Here is a 23,134-nt window from a genome sequence, read left to right on the forward strand (position 1 = left end):
ATACAGAATGGGAAGAGACTGTCTAGGAAGGAGTATGGCAGAAAGAGATCTAGGGGTCATAGTGGACCACAAGCTTAATATGAGTCAACAGTGTGATACTGTTGCAAAAAAAGCAAACGTGATTCTGGGATGCATTAACAGGTGTGTTGTAAACAAGACACGAGAAGTCATTCTTCCACTTTACTCTGCGCTGGTTAGGCCTCAACTGGAGTATTGTGTCCAGTTCTGGGTACCGCATTTCAAGAAAGATGTGGAGAAATTGGAGAGGGTCCAGAGAAGAGCAACAAGAATGATTAAAGGTCTTGAGAACATGACCTATGAAGGAAGGCTGAAGGAATTGGGTTTGTTTAGTTTGGAAAAGAGAAGACTGAGAGGGGACATGATAGCAGTTTTCAGGTATCTAAAAGGGTGTCATCGGGAGGAGGGAGAAAACTTGTTCACCTTAGCCTCCAATGATAGAACAAGAAGCAATGGGCTTAAACTGCAGCAAGGGAGATTTAGGTTGAACATTAGGAAAAAGTTCCTAACTGTCAGGGTAGTTAAACACTGGAATAGATTGCCTAGGGAAGTTGTGGAATCTCCATCTCTGGAGATATTTAAGAGTAGGTTAGATAAATGTCTATCAGGGATGGTCTAGACAGTATTTGGTCCTGCCATGAGGGCAGGGGACTGGACTCGATGACCTCTCGAGGTCCCTTCCAGTCCTAGAGTCTATGAGTCTATGAGTCTATGGTGAATAGAAAGAATCAATTCAATTTATTAACTACAGATACTAATTCCTTTAATAAATCAGTTAACTTTAAATGCAAAACATGTTTTGATAAACTTTTTTTTATTTATCCATCACGTTTAAGGCAGTTTTATTTAATAAAAAAAATAGCATGCTGTTTTGTACATTTTGCATTGAATTCTAATTGCATCGAAGTAGAGTTCACAAGTTAAAAAAAAAGTCATCATCTAGAAATATGTTATTCATAGTTTTCTAACATAATAAAAAATGTAAAAATATAAGAATTAGGAAACATAACTTACGCTACAGCAGAACCTCAGAGTTACTAACACCAGATTTATGAACTGACCAGTGAACCACACACCTCATTTGGAACTGGAAGTACGCAATCATGCAGAGACAAAAAAAAAAAAAGGCAAATACGGTACAGTACCATGTTAAATGTAAACTACTAAAAAAATAAAGGGAAAGCAGCATTTTTCTTCTGCATAGTAAGGTTTCAAAGCTACATTAAGTCAATGTTCAGCTGCCCACTTTTGAAAGAACAACCATAATGTTTTGTTCAGAGTTGCGAACAACCTCCATTCCCAAAGTATTCGTAACTCTGAGGTTCTACTGTATATAATTTCTCAAATAACTGTTTTTGATTTACTGTATCCTCCTGGTTATCAAAAAGAAGTACGAGACAGCGCAGAATTGCAAATCCAGATATTGTAATTGTTACTAAATTCCAAAATCAAACCTTTTTTAGAAAAAGAATTAAAAACTCCAAATGCAAAACATGATTAAAATTGATTATTTAAATCAAGGTTTCTTGCTTGCTTTTTTAAATCATGATTAAAATTGATTATGTAAATCACTTTCATTTAAATCAGTCTACCCTATACTTAAACCTTTGTAAAAAGTTCAAACTGAATTTTTAACAATTTCAGAAAAGTTCAGCTAAATATTTTGTTTTCTGTGGTTTCTTTTGTACTTCTTGATTTAATCTTGAAGCAAGAGCACCAAAATAGCACAAATGCTCCAGCTGTTGGAATTATGACACCTATGCATAGATTTCACAATGCATGACAGAAAGGCACCATGACCAGGACGCACTGCAGGGTCAAAGTGAAGGAATTGCAGAATGCCTACCACAAGGCACGGGAGGCAAACCACCACTCCAGTGCTGTACCCTAGAGCTGCCGGTTTTACGAAGAGCTGGACTCGATACTTGGTGGCAACCCCACCTCCACTGCGAAGACCACTGTGAATACTTTGGTGGCTCGCGTGCTAGTCGAAAGTGGACTGAGCCAGGAGGAGGAAATCTTGGACGATGATGTGGAGTGGGAGGGCAACCCAGAGGCAGAGGATGACTCAGAGGTCAGAGATCCATGCAGCCAGGAGCTCTTTTCTACCTTGGAGGTTTGCCAGTCACAACTGTCAGATCTTGGCGAAGCACAAACAGGAGAGGAGGCACTGGTAAGTAGCTTTGATTCCGGGAACTGCTGAAGTGAGTTGCTGGGGGCAGGAGGGTTGCAGATTTGTCTCGCACCACATGCCTAGTCTGAGCGGCAGAACAGGCTGTTGATTGACTCCCTCTCCAGGAAACTCTTGTGGAAACACTGGGCAATCCACTGCTGCAGGTTCTTCAGTAGAGCTGCTTTGTTTCTTGCCCCATTAATGGTAACTTTCCTACGCCACTGTGCTGTCATGCTGGAGGGATGACCATTGCTGCACACCGGTGAGCCGCATAGGGGCCAGGACGGAAGACGCAGGCTTGGAGAAGACCCTCCCTTGATTCCCTGCTCACCCTCAGCAGCAAGATAGCTTCCATAATGATCACATCCTGTGGAAAGTGTGGGGACAGGAATGATTATCAGGCCCACCCTACAGTGCTGGCTCTCTCCAAAAGCCATGTGCCCAATGTACAGCAGAATCCAGTAAGAGTGATTTACCCTGCCCCTGTGGCTACTCACCATTTTGGGGGTCTTGCAGCTCATGTGTGCTTGCCTGCGGTCAGCCAGTTAGTGTCAGGTGTGCGAGTACTGGCTGTGTTTTAAATCACTGAATCAGTGTTCACTGTGCTGCAAACAATCCTGCTTCTGCAAAATGTTGCATTTAAACTTCGCAGAGATGACCCTGGGAGCCCAGCCTCCCTCTTTGTTGTCAGCACCTGAATGGCTGCGCAGACTTAGAAAGCGGCCAAGAACTAAAGAGGACTTCTTGCGTGATGTTATGATGCACTCCGCCACCGAGAAACAGAAATTGAAGGAGTGGCAGGACAGCAAGAAGAGGGAGGGAAAGGAGAATGAGGTACGCCAGAATGAATCCACAGAGTGGCTCTTAAAGGTTATGGAGTGACAAGCAGATACGCCCCAAGCGATACTAGCTCTTCAAACCGAGCAGCTCCAAGCCCATCCTTTCCTGCAGCCGCTGTCGCAAAACTCTTTCCCATGCACCCCAACACACTCTTATCAACCTCCTGGCTCCAGTCTATATCCATGGCATTTCACTCCTCCACTCTCACAGTCCAGCACTGCAGACTCCCACTACATTCAACACCCATCCCTCTGCAGTTTGGCCTTGCTGAAATACCACACCTGCTGCATTGTACTCCAAAGGAGAAGGCTGGATATGATCCCTGGACATACACAAATCTTTAGACATCCTGGGACCCCTCCTCCTCCTGGGACCTTCCCTTCCCCCACCCCCTCACAGCTGATGTGTTGGGTTTTTTTGACTCTCTCCTTTGGCTGTTGTCTTTTAATAAAAGAACTGTGTTTGAAAGCAATCTTTATTCTATTAATTGAAAGCAAAAAGAGCACTGCAAAGCAACATACAATTATGTTAAATCCACATATTGCATCATCTGCACCAATCACCTCCTAGCATTACAAGTACTGCACTCCCAAGCATATCTACAAATATTAGTGGCTTTCAGTTTCAAATTGCTGCCTCAAGGCATCCCTGATCCTTATGGCCCCACGCTGTGCCCCGCTGATAGCCCTGGTCTCTGACTGTTCGAACTCAGCCTCCAGGCGCTGAGCTTCTGTGGTTCAGCCCTGAGTGAAGCTTTCACCCTTCCCTTCACAAATATTAAGGAGTGTATATCATGTCGCTATAAGCATAGGAATATTGTCATCAGCCCGGTCCAGCTTCCTGTAGAGACAGCACCAGCAGGCTTTTAAACAGCCAAAAACACACTCAACAGTCATTCTGCACTTGCTCAGCCTATTGTTGAAGCATTCCTTGCTGCTGTCAAGTTGCCCCATGTATGGCTTCAGAAGTCACGGCATTACGGGGTAGGCAGGGTCTCCCAGGATCACAAGGGGCATTTCAACTTCCCCTACGATAATCTTCTAGTCTGGAAAGAAAGTCCCTGCTTGCAGCTTCCTGAATGGTCCAGTGTTCCAAAAGATGCGTGTGTCATACATCTTTCCAGACCAGCCTGTGTTAATGTCTGTGAAACGCCCACGGTGATCCACAAGTGCCTGGAGAATCATTGAGAAATATTCCTTGCAATTAATGTACTCAGTGGCTAGGTGATCTGGTGCCAGAACTGGAATATGCATGCATCTATCACCCCTCCGCAGTTAGGGAAGCCCATTTCTGCAGAGCCATCTACAGTGTCGTGCACGTTGCCCCGAGTCATGGTCTTTCAGAGCAGGATATGATTAATGGCCCTGCACAATTCTGTCAACATAAGACCAACGGTAGACTTTCCCACTCCGAACTGCTTAGCAACCCATCGGTAGCAGCATGGAGTAGTCAGCTTCCACAATGCAATCACCATGTGCGTCTCCACATGCAGGTCAGTTCTCATTCTCATGTCCTTGCACCACAGGGCTGAGGCAAGCTCATCACACAGTCCCATGAATGTAGCTTTCCTCATCAGAAAGCTCTGCAGCCAGGGCTTGTTTCCCAAGCCCAAAAGCAGCATTCCACTGTGGTCAGCACTTCCATGAATGCCACAAGCAATCTCGTGTCATAGCTACTATGCGTGGTGAGATCAATGTCAGACTCCTCTTGTCTTTGTAGTTTAAGGAATAACGCCACTGCCACTCGCGAATGGTTGGTCAAAGTGAGCAGCATACTGGTCAACAGTTCGGGATCCATTCCTGCAGCCCAAAGAGGCTGGGGGCACAGTACACAAACTGTGGCGCCAAATGCGGACGGAAGCACAGAGATTTCTGGGATTCGAAACAATGCATCATGGGTCATTGGAATAAGACCCAGGATGCCCTGCAACCCTCTATGCCTTCCCACAAGTCTTAGCAGCAGAAGAGAAAGAGGTGCTCTATGGGATAGCTGTCCAGAGTGCACCGCTCCAAATACCGCTGCAAGTGCCACAAGTGTGAACACGCTATTGTGCAGGCAGCTGACAGTGTGAACACACAACAGTGGTTTCTCTTCAGCACTCTCTGAGCGGCGCTGTAACTGCCGGCGTTGTAACTCTGCCAGTGTAGACATGCCCTCATTCTGAGCACCACTTAGTGTCTCAGATTTCTAGCATTCAGCTGCAGCCGAGCTGCTAGTCAGTATGAAACACTGCATGTTGTGACTTGTAGTTTCTTCAGGCTGCATTTCTGTATTAAGGATCCAGCCCCAGAAATTTACTTAATTAATTAATCTCATGAAAGACCCCTCAACTGTCAAAACTTATACACAATTTTGAAACCATAAAAACAGAGTTCAGAGTTGAGCCCTTACATCCATATTTAGGCACCCAAACATAAGTGACCTGATTTGTAAAAGTGCTGAGAACATGGAGCTTCCATGGACTTCTACAGAATTTGTGGGTACTCTGAAGTCAACACTTCAGAAAGTAATTCTGCTTATCTTCAGATGCCTAAATATGGTGCCTGTGAAGGGGGTATATCTCTGTATCAATCATGAAGGAGTAGATGGGGAGGGCAGATCTGCTTATTGAACTGGGGGTTGCTTTGGGGGCACACATCCCAATATTCAACACAAGGACCCGCCAGGAATAGTGGATGTCTCCCTAGATTGTACACAGAGCCCTGTGGGAAGCAGACCATATCCCTCAACTTTACATAGGGTAATGGGGGGACAGAGTCCCACACTGAACAGGAGGTCTTGCAGAACAATGGTATCCCCATACTGAAGACGGGGCCCTGCGGAGAAAGGGAGGATACCCCCACACTAAATGCGGGCTCCCAGCACCATAATGAAATGGGGGGAAGGGCTATGGGCAGGAGGAGAAGCCGGTGTTTCCGCCAGTGCCCCGTGGCGGTAAGCTGCGTATCTCCGTACTCAACCCAGCGTGCCGGGGGTGGGGGCGCGTATCCCTGTACCGCTCCAGAGGCCCCGTATGGGGAGAGGGAAGGTGGTGGCGTAACTCCATACCGCTCCCTGCCGAGGCCCGGGGGGGGGGGGGGGGTGGCGGGGAGAAAGGGAGAAAAGGGGGTGTGTCGCCGAACTGCACCCGGGACCTCGTGGGGGAAGGGGGCGTATCCCCATACTTCTGCCCAGGTCCCGGAGGGGGCGGGGGAGTATCTCCGTACTGAACACTGGACCCCGCGGGGAGAGAGGGCGTAGCGTCGTACTGAACGCTGGGACCCGGGGGAGGGGGACGTAGCCCCGTACTGAACACTGGGCCCCGTGGGGGGGAAGGTGGGGGCCTAGCCCCCTACTGAACACTGGGCCCCGTGGGGGGGGAGGGGGCAGACCCGTACTGAACACTGGGCCCCGTGGGGGGGAAGGGGGGGGCCTAGCCCTCTACTGAACACTGGGCCCCGTGGGGGGGAGAAGGGGGCAGACCCGTAATGAACACTTGGCCCTGTGGAGGGAGGGGGACGTAGCCTCGTACTGAACACTGGGCCCCGTGGGGGGGGAAGGGGGCAGACCCGTACTGAACACTGGGACCCGGGGGAGGGGGACGTAGCCCCGTACTGAACACTGGGATTCGTGGGGGGGAAGCGGGCGTAGCCCCGTACTGAACACTGGGCCCCGGGGGGGGGGGACGGGGGCGTAGCCCCGTACTGAACACTGGGACCCGGTGGAGGGGGACGTAGCCGCGTACTGAACACTGGGACTCGTGGGGGGGAAGGGGGCGTAGCCGCGTACTGAACACTGGGACTCGTGGGGGGGAAGGGGGCGTAGCCGCGTACTGAACACTGGGACTCGTGGGGGGGAAGGGGGCGTAGCTCCGTACTGAACGCTGGGCCCCGTGGGGGGGAGGGGCGCAGCCCCGTACTGAAGACTGGGCCCCGTGAGGGGGGTGGAAGGGGTGCAGACCCGTACTGAACACTTGGCCCTGTGGAGGGAGGGGGCGTAGCCCCGTACTGAACACTGGGCCCCGTGGGGGAGGGAAGGGGGCAGACCTGTACTGAACACTGGGCCTCGGGGGGGGGGGAGCACAGATCCCCTGTACTGAACCCGGGCCCGTTGGGGACGAGGAAGGGACGTCACCCCCCAGAACACACAGCCCTGAACATACAAGCGGGCGCTCACCGCTTTCGCCTCAGGGCGATACCACACCCGGGCGGGCGGGGAACGCCAGCCGATGGAACATTCCAAACGGTTAACACGACGCTCTGAGGTGGAGCTTTCACCCCTACGTGGTGTGGTAGCCCAACCCAGTCTCCACCCGCGCTCTGCCTGGGAACGAATGTCCGTCAGAGCGTGAGCAGGGGGCGGGTCTAACGTGTCTATGTCAGCACGGTGTTGGACTGGGAGACGGGAGTGAGTGTCGTCGCTCTTCCCACAATGCATTGCGTACAATTTGAGCCCCATCTTGAGAGAGGGGAGTGAGCAGTTTGAATTTGAGCTTCCTCAGTGCCTGAGTGCGGAGCGCACCGAGTGGGGGCTGGGCCCAACGCTGCTCGATACCCCGCCCCGCCTGCGGGCCGGGGGTTGCTCCCTTGCCGCTCCCGTTGCTTTGCAGAGCCTCGGAGAGGGTGTCTCGGCTGTCGCCTCTGGGACTATCGGGGGTCGCTGCGAGCGGGCTTATTCCCACTAAGATGCGCCTGGTGCTGATCTCCAGGTAGAAACTACAAGAGACGGGGCGGGCGGGAGAGCCAGGGGGCCTGGCCTCACCCGGCCGCCACTGCCGTTGTTCCTCTTCGCTCGGGGACTGACTGGCTCTCACACGAGCGGCCTGCTCGCCCGCCCAGGAGCCCCGGGGCTGCCGGACGCCGCCCCCCCCGGCCGCGCTGCGAGGAGCAGGAAGCCTGCTGAAGAGCTTCACCTGGTACTACCGCTGCGGCCGCGCTGCGAGGAGCAGGAGGCCTCTTGGCTTCAAGAGGGAAAGAGAAGGCCCAGAGCCCGGTAACCACAGTCCTCTGTCCGGCGAGAGGGAAGAGGCTTGCTGAGGGGCCCGGAGCTCTGCTGAAGGGGGAGAAAGAGGAGGAGCCCAGCCGACCACCAGCCCGGTGTGGTGCCCGATGAGCTTGGGGCTCCGTGGCTGATCCAGACGCTTGAGGAGGAAGCCAGAGGATGTACAATAACGTCCGGGTCTCGGCTAATTGATCGTGACAACCTTCGCCTCTCCCTCGGACGGGCTCGGACTCTGCCTTCGCCCCGGGGTGCAGAGAGCTTCACCCTTGCTGGCAGAGCTCCCTCCCCAAGGAGGCACCATGTCCAAGATGCCGGCCAAGAAGAAGAGCTGTTTCCAGATCACCAGCGTGACCACGGCCCAGGTGGCCAGCAGCATCACCGAGGACACTGAGAGCCTGGACGACCCAGACGAGTCCCGCACCGAGGATGTCTCCTCCGAGATCTTCGATGTGTCACGGGCCACGGACTACGGGCCAGAGGATGTCTGCGAAAGGAGTTCCTCCGAGGAGACTCTCAACAACGTGGGTGACGCCGAAACTCCCGGTGCTGTCTCCCCTAACCTTCTCCTGGATGGGCAGCTGGCGGCTGCGGCAGCGGGGGCTGCTGCTGCGCCTCCGCCGGCTGCAGCTAACGGGGGGGCCATGCCCAAAAGCGCCGCTGTGCCCCAAGTAACTGCTGCCCAAATCCCCTCCGCGGCGGCAGGAGGCAGCAGTGCGCAGGCTTCCGCTCCCGGGACCATGTCTCAGACGACTGCGGCCGCATGCAGTTCACGCTTCAGGGTGATCAAGCTGGACCACGGTACGGGGGAGCCCTATAGGCGGGGACGATGGACGTGTATGGAATTTTACGACCGGGACTCGGACAGTAGTGGCGTCCTGGCCAGGACTGGAGATTGCATTAGACATAGCAGCACCTTTGAGCAGGCTGCTCAGGAAAGAGACAGTGGCTTGGGTGCCACGGGGGGCTCCATGGTAATGTCGGTGGTGCCAGCATCGGCACAGGGCCCAGAGTCCCTAGCTGACAGCTCCCTTACTGCTGTGTCACAGCTGCTCCAGACGGAGAAGATGAACCAGCCCTCTTTACAGCAACCTAATTTTGTCATTGGGCAGCAACAGCAGCTGCAGCAGCCCATAGGCGGGGCCATTCCTCAAAGTACTGCTCAGCCAATGTATTCTGGGGCTACAGTAACGAGTCAGCAGACTATGGTGCTGTCGCAGCAAACCCAGTCACAGGTAAATGCACAAAGTGTACAGGGGGCACCTAATGGGAAGGGTATGCCACCTCCGAATGTAACAGTAGCCCAACCGAGCATGCCCATGTCACAGCAGCAGGTACAGCAAGGAAATGTACCAGTGACTCAACCTCAGCAATTTGCTTATCCTCAGCCCCAAATTCCACCAGTGCATCTACTGCCAACACAAGCTTCTGGCCAGACAGAGTACATGCAACACATGACAGTTATGCAGAGTCAAGGAACTATTCAACAACCTACTACAAGCTCTGTTCCAAGTACTGGAGCTTCTGGTCTTTCTGTGGGCCAGGTGGCTGGCCAGAATCCTTCACCTGTTGGAGCACCGATGATGGGAGTTTCACCACAGCCTAGTGAAGCAGTGGGACAGGGATCAGGATTGATGCAGAGTGGCCAGACTCCACCTAGTCAGTCTGTCATACCGCAACCAGGAGGTGTGGTGCAGCAAAGCATTGGACATACAGGGGTTGTGCAACAGAAATCCATTAGTCAGCATCAAATGGGTGGAAGTAGTCAAGTGTCTGGAATGCCTAGTGCTCCTCATGCTATAGTCTCTGGAGTTCAGAATGTGCCTGCAGTTGTGCCTGGTACAAGTGTGCCTAGTGTGTCTACCACTTCTGTTACTATGCCAAATGTCCCTGTTACTTTAGTTCAGTCACAGATGAGCAGCCATACATCTGTTAGTAGGAGTACCAGTGTTGTCCAACAACATGTTGGACTTTCTCTAATGCAAGGCACAACTAATGTAGTTACAAGTCTGCCACAATCTAACCTTGGACAGTTTCAGAGTCAAACTCAAACTTTAGTAGGCCAGATTGATGATACTAGAAGAAAATCAGAACCCCTACCTCAGCCACCACTTTCTCTCATTGCTGAAAGTAAGCCTCTTGTGAAGCCTCCCATTCCAGACACTCTAACAAATCCTCTTCACTTACCTGCAACTACTCCTATGAACAGTCTTGCCAGCTCTGTATTTGGCATATCTATTCCTGTTGATGGTGATGAAGACAGGTATGAACCATTTTATTATAACTGTTTAAAAATTCATGTATCTACTTGCTCTCTTACATGTAGTTAGCAGGTAACAAATACATACCATATGAGAAAATAGTCTTCCCTTCCACCCCTCTCTTTCTGAATGAATTTCAAAGCTGTCAACTGCTAATAGGTTGCTATATTGTAGTAGTTTAAAAAAAAAAAAAAAAACAGTGCTCCAGAAACCAACCAATTCGTGTTGTCTTGGTTAATTTGAAGAGCACTAGCATTAACCAAATTCCTTGATTGCAAGATCATAAAAATCAAGTTCAATAGCAGTATAAGTTAGGAAAATACTTGTATGTATTAGCATAATTTAAGCTTTTTGAATTTATTTTATATAGTGGTCCAGTGAGTTGAACAAAAGTGACCCTCCCTCTACTTTTAGCATAGCCATTCTTAGGGAATCTCTGATCCTCTCAATACACATATAATTTAATTATTAATGGGAGAATCATTTTGTTAGGCAATATTGACTGGAATGGTCAGATTTTATCAACTTTAGTAAAGGGTACAGTGAGCACATACTGTCAATTGATTTGTATGAGTTGCAAAGTGTTTTGGTTTTTTCCCCTTATTTTTCCTCTGATGTAGATGGACTTTTAAGATTCCTTAAAGTACACATTTTTTAAAAAAAACAAACATATATATCCTGTAGGTTTTGCTGGATGGGTAAAGTTCTGTGGCTTAAGTTAATCAAATATGCCTGAATTTTGAAGGAGGCTTTCAAGGAAAGGAGTGTGTTAAGGGTTGAAAATGATCTTGGTGAGGCAACCTTGTGTTGTAAAGGGAGCTAAATACATTGTTACAGTTCAGATTCTTATTAACAAGAAGACAGAAATGTGTGGTGAAATGTGCCTATCATTCTTTAGGGAAAAATATTCTCATTCAAAGACATGTCAGGTAACAGTTCACACATCTAGAAAGAAGTATCAAGCTTTGAAATGTGTAAATTTGGCTTGTGCATAGTACTAGTAAAAACTTTGCTCTCATGTGGGCGATGGTAGAGCATAATTTCAGTAGCTCTCTTACAAGGTATAACTTTAAAACCCAGAAGAGCTTAATGCAAAACACTGATTTCCAGTTGTTTTTTTTTTTAAAGGGGAGGAGATTCAGTGAAATATTCTGGTATAAAATCGTTATTGAATCCTCCTCATGTGCACAATCTGATATACTGTGTAAATCACGGTATAATAGGATTGGGGGTTTGGTGACAAGTAAACAAATTCTTATAGTCCATTATCAAAACTATAAACTGCTGATTGTTTGTTTATAAGCACTAAAATATATTAGGTCTTTGGGAGTCTGTTACCTTAAAATATTAACTTTATTATAGGTCACTGCAGTGACTATCATAAAGCTCAAAATAGCTTCCAGACATCCAAAAGACATCACATTTGTTGTGGATATTCCCACTCTTGCTATAGTGAAACCTTAGAGGATGCCTTTTCTGCTTCATCAGCTTCCTTGCCCTCATGTCCTAACTTCTTTGGGAATGTCGGTAGGAATGCTTGACTGTCTTCATTGCAATAGTACCATCTTGTTATCAGTACCTTTTTCAAAAGGTTTTGTTTTTAAGGGAGAAATGCATTATGTTCAGAAACTTTCTTAAATATTCCCATCTAGAAGTAAATCTGCAAATAAGAACTAGGAGGTGACAGTTATATTCTAAACATCCTCTTTTCCTGTGTTGTTAGTTTCTATGCTGAGTACCCCAATTTGTATGTTTCTCTTAAGGTACCTATACTTCTCAGTCATGTGTTTCTGCTTGGTGTTGCCAGAAAGTATAGTCAATGTCTATGACATTGCACTAACCAAGGAAAACTATAGAACATGAGGCTAGCTTTTAGTGAGGGTAAAGTACTCTATGTACTTCATTGCGTGGGTGTTTAAAGCTCTAAGCCTTTTTGAACCTTATAAACAAAGACCCCATTCCTTCAAGCTGTTATACACAGGTGGAAATTTTGGTGGGGCTCTGTGCAGGAGTCAGTCCATATGGGACAGTTTGTGTGATTGAGGCCTAAGAAATTAAATAACTTGCAGAATCTTGTACAGTTCACTGCAGAAAGTACCTAAAGATACACAGTCAACTTAGATCACATTTGTCTTTGTGTGCAAATAACTTAACTGAATATGATTTGTTTGCTCTTTGTTTCACAGCGCTCTTTATACAGATAATGTTACTGTTTCTCCTGTGCATATGCTTTCCCCATTTGTGTGGGTCTTTCATGCAGCAACACAGAAAATATTTATTTTTAAATTAGGAAAATATTAATGGGAGGATGGGAAGGAAGAAGTTGCTGAGGGAGTGGGGAGTGGAAGTCACATAATACCTGGAATTACTTCCATTTTTGTAATTGAGAAGATTTGAAGTTGACAGGGTGCCTTTAACTGAATACAGTTCACTCTTGTCCTAAGTAGGCCAGTTCCATGCTTCAGTGGGCTTCCATGAATGTACATTCACAAGCATTGTGTATGTTGGGGGAATATTAACAGGAGAAGACTGAATTCAGGGGACCTAAAAGAGGTAAACTATATCTTGAATGCCTTTATCCTTGCCATTGAAGCATTCCTTGTGACTTTTAACCCCTATTTGCAGGTCACCTAGAACAGTCAGCAATCTAGACACAGATGGACCCCCCTTTTTTTTCCTAGCAGCTTTTTTGTAACAACTCAAACTTTTTTAAATGTAAAGTTTAAATCTTGGAGGGCCAAAATCTGCCTTCAGTTAGCGATGTGTATATATAGTACAATGGACTACAGTGGAGACTGCATAGCAGAGAGAATTAGGCTTGAGGTGATACATCAGCTATAAATTTAGGATAGCCTGCTTCCCTCACACTACAGAAAAAGTCCAGGGGAAAATATGAATGGCCCTTGTGTATAAACCAATGCTTAGCTATTTGTTCAGTACCTTATTGTTGCATTCATTATCACTTGGTAGGAAAACCATGTTCACTTTCAGGACTAGTACTATTTTTCTTCTTCCTTTCTGTTTCTTTCCAGTTTTACTGTTTTCCTCCATGTTCTTGGTTCAGTTTTTTCCTTTTCAACAACTTAAATTCCAACCTCTTGTGGGCTCACTTGCACCCATTTTACTGCTAAAACAATAAGTAGTGGAATAGTTTGACCTTGAAATGTCATCACTGGGCTTAGAGTTGACTGTGTGATTGAAATTAAGAGATTTTAGAGTTTACACCATGAATCATTGTTTTAGGTTGCCTGCAGACTCAGGAAGCTAACACTGTTAGTTTACATTTGGCACGTATTTGAAGGATATTTCTTTGCAACCGTAAGGGCTAGAAAGGTCTAAAAATGAACATTTAATTTTCATATCTGATTATTGTTTATGTAAATACATCAAATGGTTGGATGTTTGATACGTCTGATTAAATTACTGCACTTATAGTTTGACAAAAGAATGAACTCATTGGTAACTTTTTTAAAAAGAATCTAAAATGTTGGTCTTTCAACAGTTCATACGTACCTCTGCATATACACGGTTTCTATTTATTTTGTAAGCTGTTACATATTTAAATATAGTAACTGTTTTTAAAGTTAAAATGGGAAGGCTAGGATTCATACAGACTTCAATTTGCCTAAGATGTATGCAGAGTTAGGTAGCATCTGTGCAGTCAGTATGAAACTCTTGTCTTAAGGTGTATTGTGTGTATAATTCATCAGTAACCAGATCTAAAACGTTTTCTTGTAAGGTAGCAAGTAGACTGTGGTTTGGATCTGATTTTTGGTAACCCTTACTTAAGTTATTCTCTTCTTTACAAGATTTTGAATAAAACTATTGAATCTAGTCCTATTGTTGACCCAGTGAATAATGAGGAAATGATTAGAAAATGATTAGTCAGTAAATCTCAAATGACAGGAGCAAGGGATAGAGAAATGTTGGTATGCAACAAAGATTTAAAAAAAAACTTACTGTACTGATTATAGCAGATGCTTTTACAAAGAGGGGGAAATGCTTTAGACTGCAGATACTACTTATAACTTGCATAACAAACAGTTTTGGTTCCCTTCTCCAAATTAAGTCATGGACTGAATAAAATACAACAATATTTGAGGATCAAGGATATAGTACATTTAGTCAGTAGCATAGATCTGTGTTGAAATTACCACATTTTGGGGAAATGAAGAGAAATGGTAAGTGTCAAGCTAAGAAAATTCTATCCAGTCTTTCCTGATTAATTTTTAAAAATAATACAAATTAAAGTTCTTGGTGAAATGGAGTTGCAGATCTTAATAAAATCTAATTAAATTGGAGTATTTCACTACACTTCTGAAATATACGGTCTTGTTTTTGTAGAGGTGTGCAAAGGTGGATATTCAAATATTGAAACTAATCTGTTGGATCCAAACGTACCTGCTAGCTTAGGACTGTGTTTTGCCACTTGAAAAAATATGTTGCCACTCTTAAAAGAATACATTACTGAGAGAGCTTGTTCAAACCACCTACATGTTTGGCAGACTTCTGGGGCAAAATATTACCAGGCATGTTGGAAAAGAAGCAGAGTACAGATCATTTTCCAGAGATAGCTGACCAATGTGAACTGTACAGGCTATATTCCAGGAACTCTAATGAATGGCTGCAATTGTGAACTGTCAGCTACAGCAGCTAGACTGTTGAAAACCTGATTGTAAGGACCTCTTCATGGAGTATATCTCTCTATTTAGTTAAATGGCTTGTTTGTATAGCATGCTAATTGTTGCCAATAAAGTATTATAATTAGTAAAACTGAGCTCTTGAAGCCTCATTCATAATTAAAGAACAAAAGCTTGCATAGGCATTAACATAACTTTGATAAGGGTCTCTTTATGTATTACTGAGGGTGCATATTTTTCTTTTGGAATAGAGCATATAAAAGATTATGCAAATAGATACGAATGACAGTGCTTGAATTGTGCTGTTGTTGAATACTGTCCCTCTTTTCACTTTGTTCTTAAGTCTACTAGGACTTCTCTAACTCCTCTACAGCTGCAGAGCTTAATGTTTTCAGTCTCAAATCAGAAGATCTCACCTAAGTAGAGCTGAAGGAATATCTGTAGGTGTATGCAAAAACCAAATATGGGCAAATCCTGTTTCAAGCCATGAGTGTCTTCAAGTAGATCAGTGTTCTTTCTTCTGTCTCCATGATGAAAACATATTTTGAAAAGCACAGTTAAAATAGAACTAAAACTTGATGAACAAAAATCAGCCATACCAAATGGCATACAGATGCTAACACAGCTTTATTTTAAATTATCTGAGGTCAGCAGCAATGAATAAATTGATTTTTTAAAAAAATAAAATAAGATTATACAACCAATTAAAAGTTACTTTCATTAACATTTCCTTCAAAGATGAGATGCAGTCATAATTTACAAATATTTTTAAAAGGAAATCGTGGACCTGAATACTTTCTAAAATTGACTAATGTTAAGTCTGTTTTCCAGGGCATAGTGTTTGAAGTGTCCTGAGAACTCTTGAAAATTCATGTACACTTTTTGTAATGAGTCTCTTTGCTCTCTTGTTTTATGAGGGTCTCTTGAGCAATGGGGAAAGCGGACAAAGATGCTATCAAATTAATAAACAATTAAATCCTATTTTAAACTTTTGCAGAAGCGTTTTAGCTATAACAGACAGAAAAATAATTTTGTTGTTGATGGTATCCCTAAAAGATGCTCTTCTTATTTCTTTCTGGCTTTCCCTTCTAGATTCTTCTGATCAAATATGGTAGGTTTATCAAGCCTCTTTCATCCCAATAGGTTCTACACTACTCCATAGATAGCTACATTAGCTATTTCTTTCCTTATTCTCTCTAATGTGGCAACTGTTCCACATAATCTGTTTGCAGAAGTAATGCTAAAGTGTTTTTAGAGGAGGAAGTGAAGATATATAATTAAAAAAATGACTGACTGGAGAATGTAGGCAGGCAGGTTCCAACTACCAGAATTGGAATTTAGCCCAGATGCTGAGTTTCATTTTTATGAAGAGTACTGTAGAATCTTTTCTGACCACAGGTGCCATTGTACTGAAGAGAAACAATTTGATGTTCCCTACTAAATGTGTTGGGTTTTTTCAATCTTTCATTTATGTTCTGAATATATGTAAACTTTTTCAGTTGGTGATTCAGATAGCAATTTCCAGTCTTGGCATTCACAGAACTGAATAACTAGTTTTTGCTATTTGTCAGCATATCAGAATTGTCTGTGCTTATTGTATACGTCAGCAAGCATTAGCTATAAGAAATTTTATGGATCTCTTCCAAATAAATAGAAAACATTTGCATGCACATACAAATTGCAGTAGGCATCATGCAAGCGTGTTAGTGTGAACAGTTTGTAGTTGTGTTGGATAAATCGTGATGACAGACTACTGCAGTTGGCACCCTAGCTGACAGTTATGAGGCAAGGTAACTTCTTTCAGTTATTAAGAGTGAACTGTTCTTACCCCAGAGATGGTTCTCTCAAGTTTAGCGTGATAACTGTTGAGATGCAGTATAAGGCTGCATTTTCACTCCCTGTTCTATAAAAGTTCTTTGGTGTAACAAGAGCACTTTCACTTCTATCAAATCTGTATGCTTTATGAGCTCAGAAATAGGATAGCTTATTGAAGGAATGGTGCGCTTTGCTGTGTACGTCAACTATGCCAACCTAACAGTAGGCCAATAAGCCTGGCTGTTTGCTCTCTTTCTGTTGCTGTCTGAAAGACAATGTTGAGAACAGCCACCAATCTAATTGTTGTTTGTCAAGGGAATTCCATATTTTCCCCTAGTAGATGTTGGGAAGGAATTCACCACTCAAGTCTCTGAAGTTACTGTAAACTAATTGCATCCATTCTGTCCTTGCTCCTTGGTGTGAGAACACTTTCATATTGCAAGTATAACTGAGGGGGAAATAAGAGAAATGTTAAACTGATCAATGATAGAGGATTGTACCTCTTAGTTAGCTGCCACCATATACAGTATTGGAGAGAAGCTCACATGCTTCACAGTAATGGCTGTGCATTGAAGCACAGATGTAGTCCAGCAGAAACACACAAGTCCTGTCTCTCCAGCCTCAGGAAGAAGTGAGGGGAGAGGGGTGGAATGCAAAAACAGTAGTCCACGATCTGATCTTTATCTGCATACGGTACTGTGTTTTAAGCTCTGATTGCCTCTTAGAGATGTGGACAACTTGACAGTAGGTTGAGCACAGTGCTGCTCTTGTTACACTAGCTGTGCTACTATAAGTTGAAATTTGATTTTCTCCGAATAGTCTGTAATGTTAACCCTGTGAATGCCTCTGCAGGTAAACTCATTTTTGCTATAACTCTTGCAAAAAAAATATGCAAAGCTTACATTTTTATTCATGTGCAAAACATTTATTTGAATAAACATAAATTGTTTTCACATAGCTTTGTACAAAAGCAGTTTATACAGCATTTATCAACTACTGCATGAGTTGTTGCATACTTCTGCACAAGCAAGATAGTAAACAAAATGGAAGCTCCAGAAATCCTGATTTTGTTGTTGTTCCCACTTTTAATGTTAACTGAGGACTAAATTAGTAGAGCAAAAAGAGGAATAACACATTAAATCTGAGTATTTTCCTGTTGCCTTAATATGAACGTCAGCAGAAAACTAACAGCTCAGCTTCTTTCAGTGACAATTGTCCAGTAAATTTCCCTCACTCCTGTAATTGAAAAAGGATTCCCTTTCAATAGATTAGTTATTTAAATTGCTTTCCATAACTTGTACAATGCACTTATAAATACCTTTTTAATGCCAGCTCTTCATACCTTGTGTTGATATAAGGTTTTGACTGCGTCAGCCATAATGGCAGAGTATCATTTTAGTATAGGTCAGTGGGTTTGACGTCCTAAATCGCATATTACTGAAACAAAAATTAAATATTCTAAGAATTGTAGTAAGCAACTTGAAAATTGGTTATTTTTTTTTTTTGTACCTCCTGTTACAGATGTAACCTTAGACTATACTTCTGTTTACAAAGGAGTGGTCTTTTTCCTATATTGACATGAGACAATATTGAACCACCAGATGTAGATATTTACAGCAAAATGATTAAATTCTTACCCTTTCAAATTGGCAAACGGAGGTAGCTAGCCAACTGTTGGCTTAAGTAAACCATTTCAAAATGCCTGTCCCTTGGGTTTGATTCTTGGTTGGTTTTTGTTTTCCTTCGGATAGAAAATCAAGTACTTTGCGCTACTTACTATCTGCAATATGTTTGACAGGATTCTAAGAGGCAGAAGTGAGAACTCAGTTAAGGATGGTTACAAATGGCAGTTGACTGAAATTTCCTCACTTTGTCAAGTGACAAGACTTCTTCAGGGTTTTCAGACACTTAATAGAATTCAACTAATAACAAATTTGCCTGGTTTTAAAAAATGTTCTTTCTACAGCCAGTTGATAGTCTGAGATCTAAATCTATACATTGTAGCCATAGGAATAAAAGGCAATGAATTTTAACTTGTCTGTTAGTAGACACTATTTCAATCCAGCTCTATCAATCTAGTGATGGTAGGAATTAGCAGAGCTATGTACTGGGACAGTTTATCTGGTCTTGTTGACTTCCTGCATCTATTCTGTAACCAAAACAAAGCTTCAGGCTTAGATACAATTAAAATACACATGCAAGCCAGAATATTTGTCCTACTTATCAGTATTGTGTGCAGAATTTTTGGGGAGTGGAGGTGAAAGCAATAGGGATAGTTGTCTCCTTTGGCGTGTAATGCACATAAACAGGGTCGTTTCCCCTCCTGAAGGAGAACTTCTGAGATTCTGGTAAACACAGCTCTGCTGCCGTATTTGCCACAAGTGATTTTTAACTTAATATGAGACAGATGGACTTTCCAAGCTTATTCTTCCATAATTATATCCTTGAATGTCCTCCTCCATCTGGAAAAGTGAGTATCTATGAAATAATAGACAAAGGCTGACATAATTATTTTTAATGGCGATTTTAGCCTGTCTTGGTCTCAGAGGGTCCTTTCCCCATTTTCAGAAGCTTCTCCTTAACTCCCTCCCACATTTTCCCCCATTGGAAGTTGATAAATGTTAAGAGTTGAAATCAAGTGATCAAATCCAAAATAGATAAGGGAAATGGAAGAGCTGATGCCAGCATCTCAGAGGGCCAAACTGGAAGGCAGCGAAGCTGGCTTTGACTGAATTTCCTCATGCTGCACACATGAGCCAGATTGTTTGTTTGATTTTAATCCCCTCTTAGTGGCTATGTGATTCCCTTCTCAGAATGGAAACTTGTTTCTTCTCCAGCACCTTGCTTTGAGATCCAGGAGAAAGGTACAGGCTGCTAGTAGGGCAGTACAATTTCCATCAGAAACAGAATGAAATTCTACTAGGAGGTGATTAGAATTGTCTAGGTAGCTCAATTCTGATTGTGGGGTGCAATGGGAAGCAACAGGGCCCTTGGGGAACAAGGCCATCTTCCTATTGCATTAAACACATAGAGCGCCTAGCATCAGAGTTCATCCTGCCCCTTGCCTATTTCCTTCTCCAGTTCTCTGAATGAAGCCCCTTTTATCCAGTCAAGGTGCTTCCATTTCACCTCTTTCTAAGACAGTGGAGAGGAGCATGCAGGCAGCCACTACTGCTCCACTGCCCCTGCTAATGAGGGAGGCACTTTGTCCCTAGAAAAATTGTGGTCCTAGGAGGGGTAAGTTACCTCTTTCTTAAATATCAAGCTTTATTGAATTATTTGTGGGGGAGGGTGGGTTATGGTTTGATTGGTATCAGAACTATCTGAGGTTTTTGTCAGTAAATAAGACTTATAAAACAGTTTTTTTCCAGTTGAAACATCTACAAAAACAGTATGATCCTCTTGTGTGGAGAACTTTAAGAGCTCCATTCTGCTCCCAGTAAACTTAGTTGCAAAACTCCTGCTGATCGTGGCCTAGTTTGACCAATGGTCATACTAAAATGGAACACTGATATAAGAATATGAAGTTTGCAAGACTCTGAACTCATGTTGAATGTTCCAAGGCAAGTACTCTGAGCAGGATGGGTTTAAGGTGCTAGTTTAATAGGATATGTAACTATGTTTTGGAACTTTATTAAATCTGCATTTGTTCCTTCAGTCCTGTTCAGCTTTCTCATCTAGCCCCTCCCATTTGCCCTCTTTGCAGTCTATTCTACTGTTTAATAAGTTTGGCACTTTCTAAAAAGAGAGGAGGTTTCACATTGCAGTCAGTGAACCAAATAAATAAAGAACGAAATATTGACTTGGAAAAAGAGCTCAGATATTAGTCTAGTAAACTTATTTCTGTCGTTCCAAATTTCATTGTAATCTTAGCTGACCCATGATCAAGTGTTTGTATAATGTAGTTGGTGTAGGAACTAATCCAGGGGGGCCCAGTGTGCCACCTGAACACCTTATGTAACAAGAGTGGTCTTCTCAGCCCACGGCTACTCACCTGAGTAATTGCAAGCTATTCTTGTGTGTGAAAGGCGGGATTAGCAAGGGAAGCTACCTTGGTGAGGTCAGAACATGTAGGGATAAAGTGAGGAAGGCTAAAAGCCGCATTGAACTGGACCTTGCAAAGGGAATCAAAACCAATAGTAAAAGGTTCTACAGCCACATAAATAAGAAGAAAACAAAGAAAGAAGAAGTGGGGCTGCTATACACTGAGGATGGAATGGAGGTTAAGGATAACCTAGGCATGGCCCAATATCTAAATAAGTACTTTGCCTCAGTTTTTAATAAGACTAGTGAGGAGTTTAGCGATGATGGAGGGATGATAAACGGGAATGTGGATATGGAGGTGGATATTACCGCAACTGAGGTAGAGGCCAAACATGAACAGCTTAATGGGACAAAATCGGAGGGCCCGGACAATCTCCATCCGAGGATATTAAAGGAATTGGCTCGTGAAATTGCGAGCCCGTTAGCGAGAATTTTTAAGCAATCGATAAACTCGGGGGTTGTGCCGTACGACTGGAGAATTGCTAACGTAGTTCCTATTTTTAAGAAAGGGAATAAAAGTGATCCGGGTAATTATAGGCCTGTTAGCTTGATGTCTGTAGTATGTAAGGTCTTGGAAAAAATTTTAAGGGAGAAAGTAGTTAAGGACATAGAGGTCAATGGTAATTGGGACGAATTGCAACGTGGATTTACTAAAGGTAGATCGTGCCAAACCAATCTGATCTCCTTCTTTGAGAAGGTGACGGATTACTTAGATAAAGGAAATGCGGTAGATCTAATTTACCTCGATTTCAGTAAGGTGTTTGACACGGTTCCACATGGGGAACTGTTAGTTAAATTGGAAAAGATGGGGATGAATATGAAAGTTGTAAGGTGGATAAGGAACTGGTTAAAGGGGAGACTCCAGCGGGTCGTATTGAAGGGTGAACTGTCAGGCTGGAAGGAGGTTACTAGTGGAGTCCCTCAAGGATCGGTTTTGGGACCGATCTTATTTAACCTTTTTATTACTGACCTTGGCACAAAGAGCGGGAATGTGCTAATAAAGTTTGCAGATGACACAAAGCTGGGGGGTATTGCTAACACGGAGAAGGACAGGGATACTATTCAGGAAGATCTGGACCACCTTGTAAACTGGAGTAATAGGATGAAATACAATAGTGAAAAGTGCAAGGTCATGCACTTAGGGATTAATAATAAGAATTTTAGGTATACGTTGGGGACGCATCAGTTGGAAGCGACAGAGGAGGAGAAGGACCTTGGGGTATTGGTTGATAGCAGGATGACTATGAGCCGCCAATGTGATACGGCTGTTAAAAAAGCAAATGCGATTTTAGGATGCATTAGGCGAGGTATTTCCAGCAAGGATAAGGAGGTGTTAGTACCGTTATATAAGGCGCTGGTGAGACCCCATCTGGAATATTGTGTGCAGTTCTGGTGTCCCATGTTCAAGAAGGATGAATTCAAACTGGAACAGGTCCAGAGACGGGCTACTAGGATGATCCGAGGAATGGAAAACCTGCCTTATGAAAGGAGACTCAAAGAGCTTGGCTTGTTTAGCCTGGCCAAAAGAAGGCTGCAGGGGGATATGCTTGCTCTATATAAATATATCGGGGGGTTAACGTTAGGGAGGGAGAAGAATTATTGAAGTTTAGTACTAATGTAGGCACGAGGACGAATGGGTACAAACTGGATATTAGGAAGTTTAGACTTGAAATTAGACGAAGGTTTCTAACCATTAGGGGAGTGAAGTTCTGGAACAGCCTTCCGAGGGAAGTAGTGGGGGCAAAAGACTTATCTGGCTTTAAGACTAAGCTTGATAAGTATATGGAGGGGATGTTATGATAGGATAGTTTAATTTGGGCAATTGATCTTGGATTATCACCAGATAAGTCTGCTCAATGGTCTGCGGGGAGATGTTGGATGGGATGGGAACTGAGTTACTGCAGAGAATTCCTTTTTGGGTGCTGGCTGGTGAGACTTGCCCACATGCTCAGGGTTTAGCTGATCGCCATATTTGGGGTCGGGAAGGAATTTTCCTCCAGGGCGGATTGGCAGGGGCCCTGGAGGTTTTTCGCCTTCCATGCCCCACGCTGCAGAGGGTCGCTTGCTGGTGGATTCTCTGCAGCTTGAGGTCTTCAAACCAGTTTTGAGGATTTCAATAACTCAGTCCTGGGTTAGGGGTTGTTATAAAAGTGGATGGGTAGGGTTCTGTGGCCTGCCTTGTGCAGGAGGTCAGACTAGATGATCATATTGGTCCCTTCTGACCTATGAGTCTGTCAGCTTATTGTTTAAATAATTCATTTCTTTAAGAAGAGGGAGATGTTGGGTGAGGTAATATCTTTTATTGAACAATCTTTTGCTAGTGAGACATGCTTTTGAGCTACACAGAGCTCTTCAGCTGACCTGGG

General features: G+C 44.1%; 1 protein-coding gene and 1 long non-coding RNA gene across 2 annotated transcripts in view; one reads left to right on the top strand and one right to left on the bottom strand.

Annotated features, from left to right (window-relative positions):
• Window positions 1-863: 863 nt before the first annotated feature.
• Window positions 864-7,366, bottom strand: LOC127057301 (uncharacterized). The gene is made up of 3 exons (XR_007776049.1): window positions 7,187-7,366; window positions 2,689-4,203; window positions 864-2,558 (listed from the first exon to the last, which is right to left on the bottom strand). It is a non-coding gene; the product is annotated as an uncharacterized LOC127057301 (long non-coding RNA).
• A 32-nt stretch (window positions 7,367-7,398) lies between these two features.
• Window positions 7,399-23,134, top strand: part of TSC22D2 (TSC22 domain family member 2) — a 43,334-nt gene continuing 27,598 nt past the window's right edge. Inside the window, exon 1 of the mRNA XM_050965905.1 lies at window positions 7,399-10,271. Coding sequence (XP_050821862.1) covers window positions 8,311-10,271 — 1,961 coding nt within the window. The 5' untranslated portion in view covers window positions 7,399-8,310. The remainder of the gene's footprint in view (window positions 10,272-23,134) is intronic.

Source organism: Gopherus flavomarginatus, chromosome 8 (genome assembly GCF_025201925.1).
Source record: "Gopherus flavomarginatus isolate rGopFla2 chromosome 8, rGopFla2.mat.asm, whole genome shotgun sequence".
NCBI classification, from domain to species: Eukaryota; Metazoa; Chordata; order Testudines; family Testudinidae; genus Gopherus; species Gopherus flavomarginatus.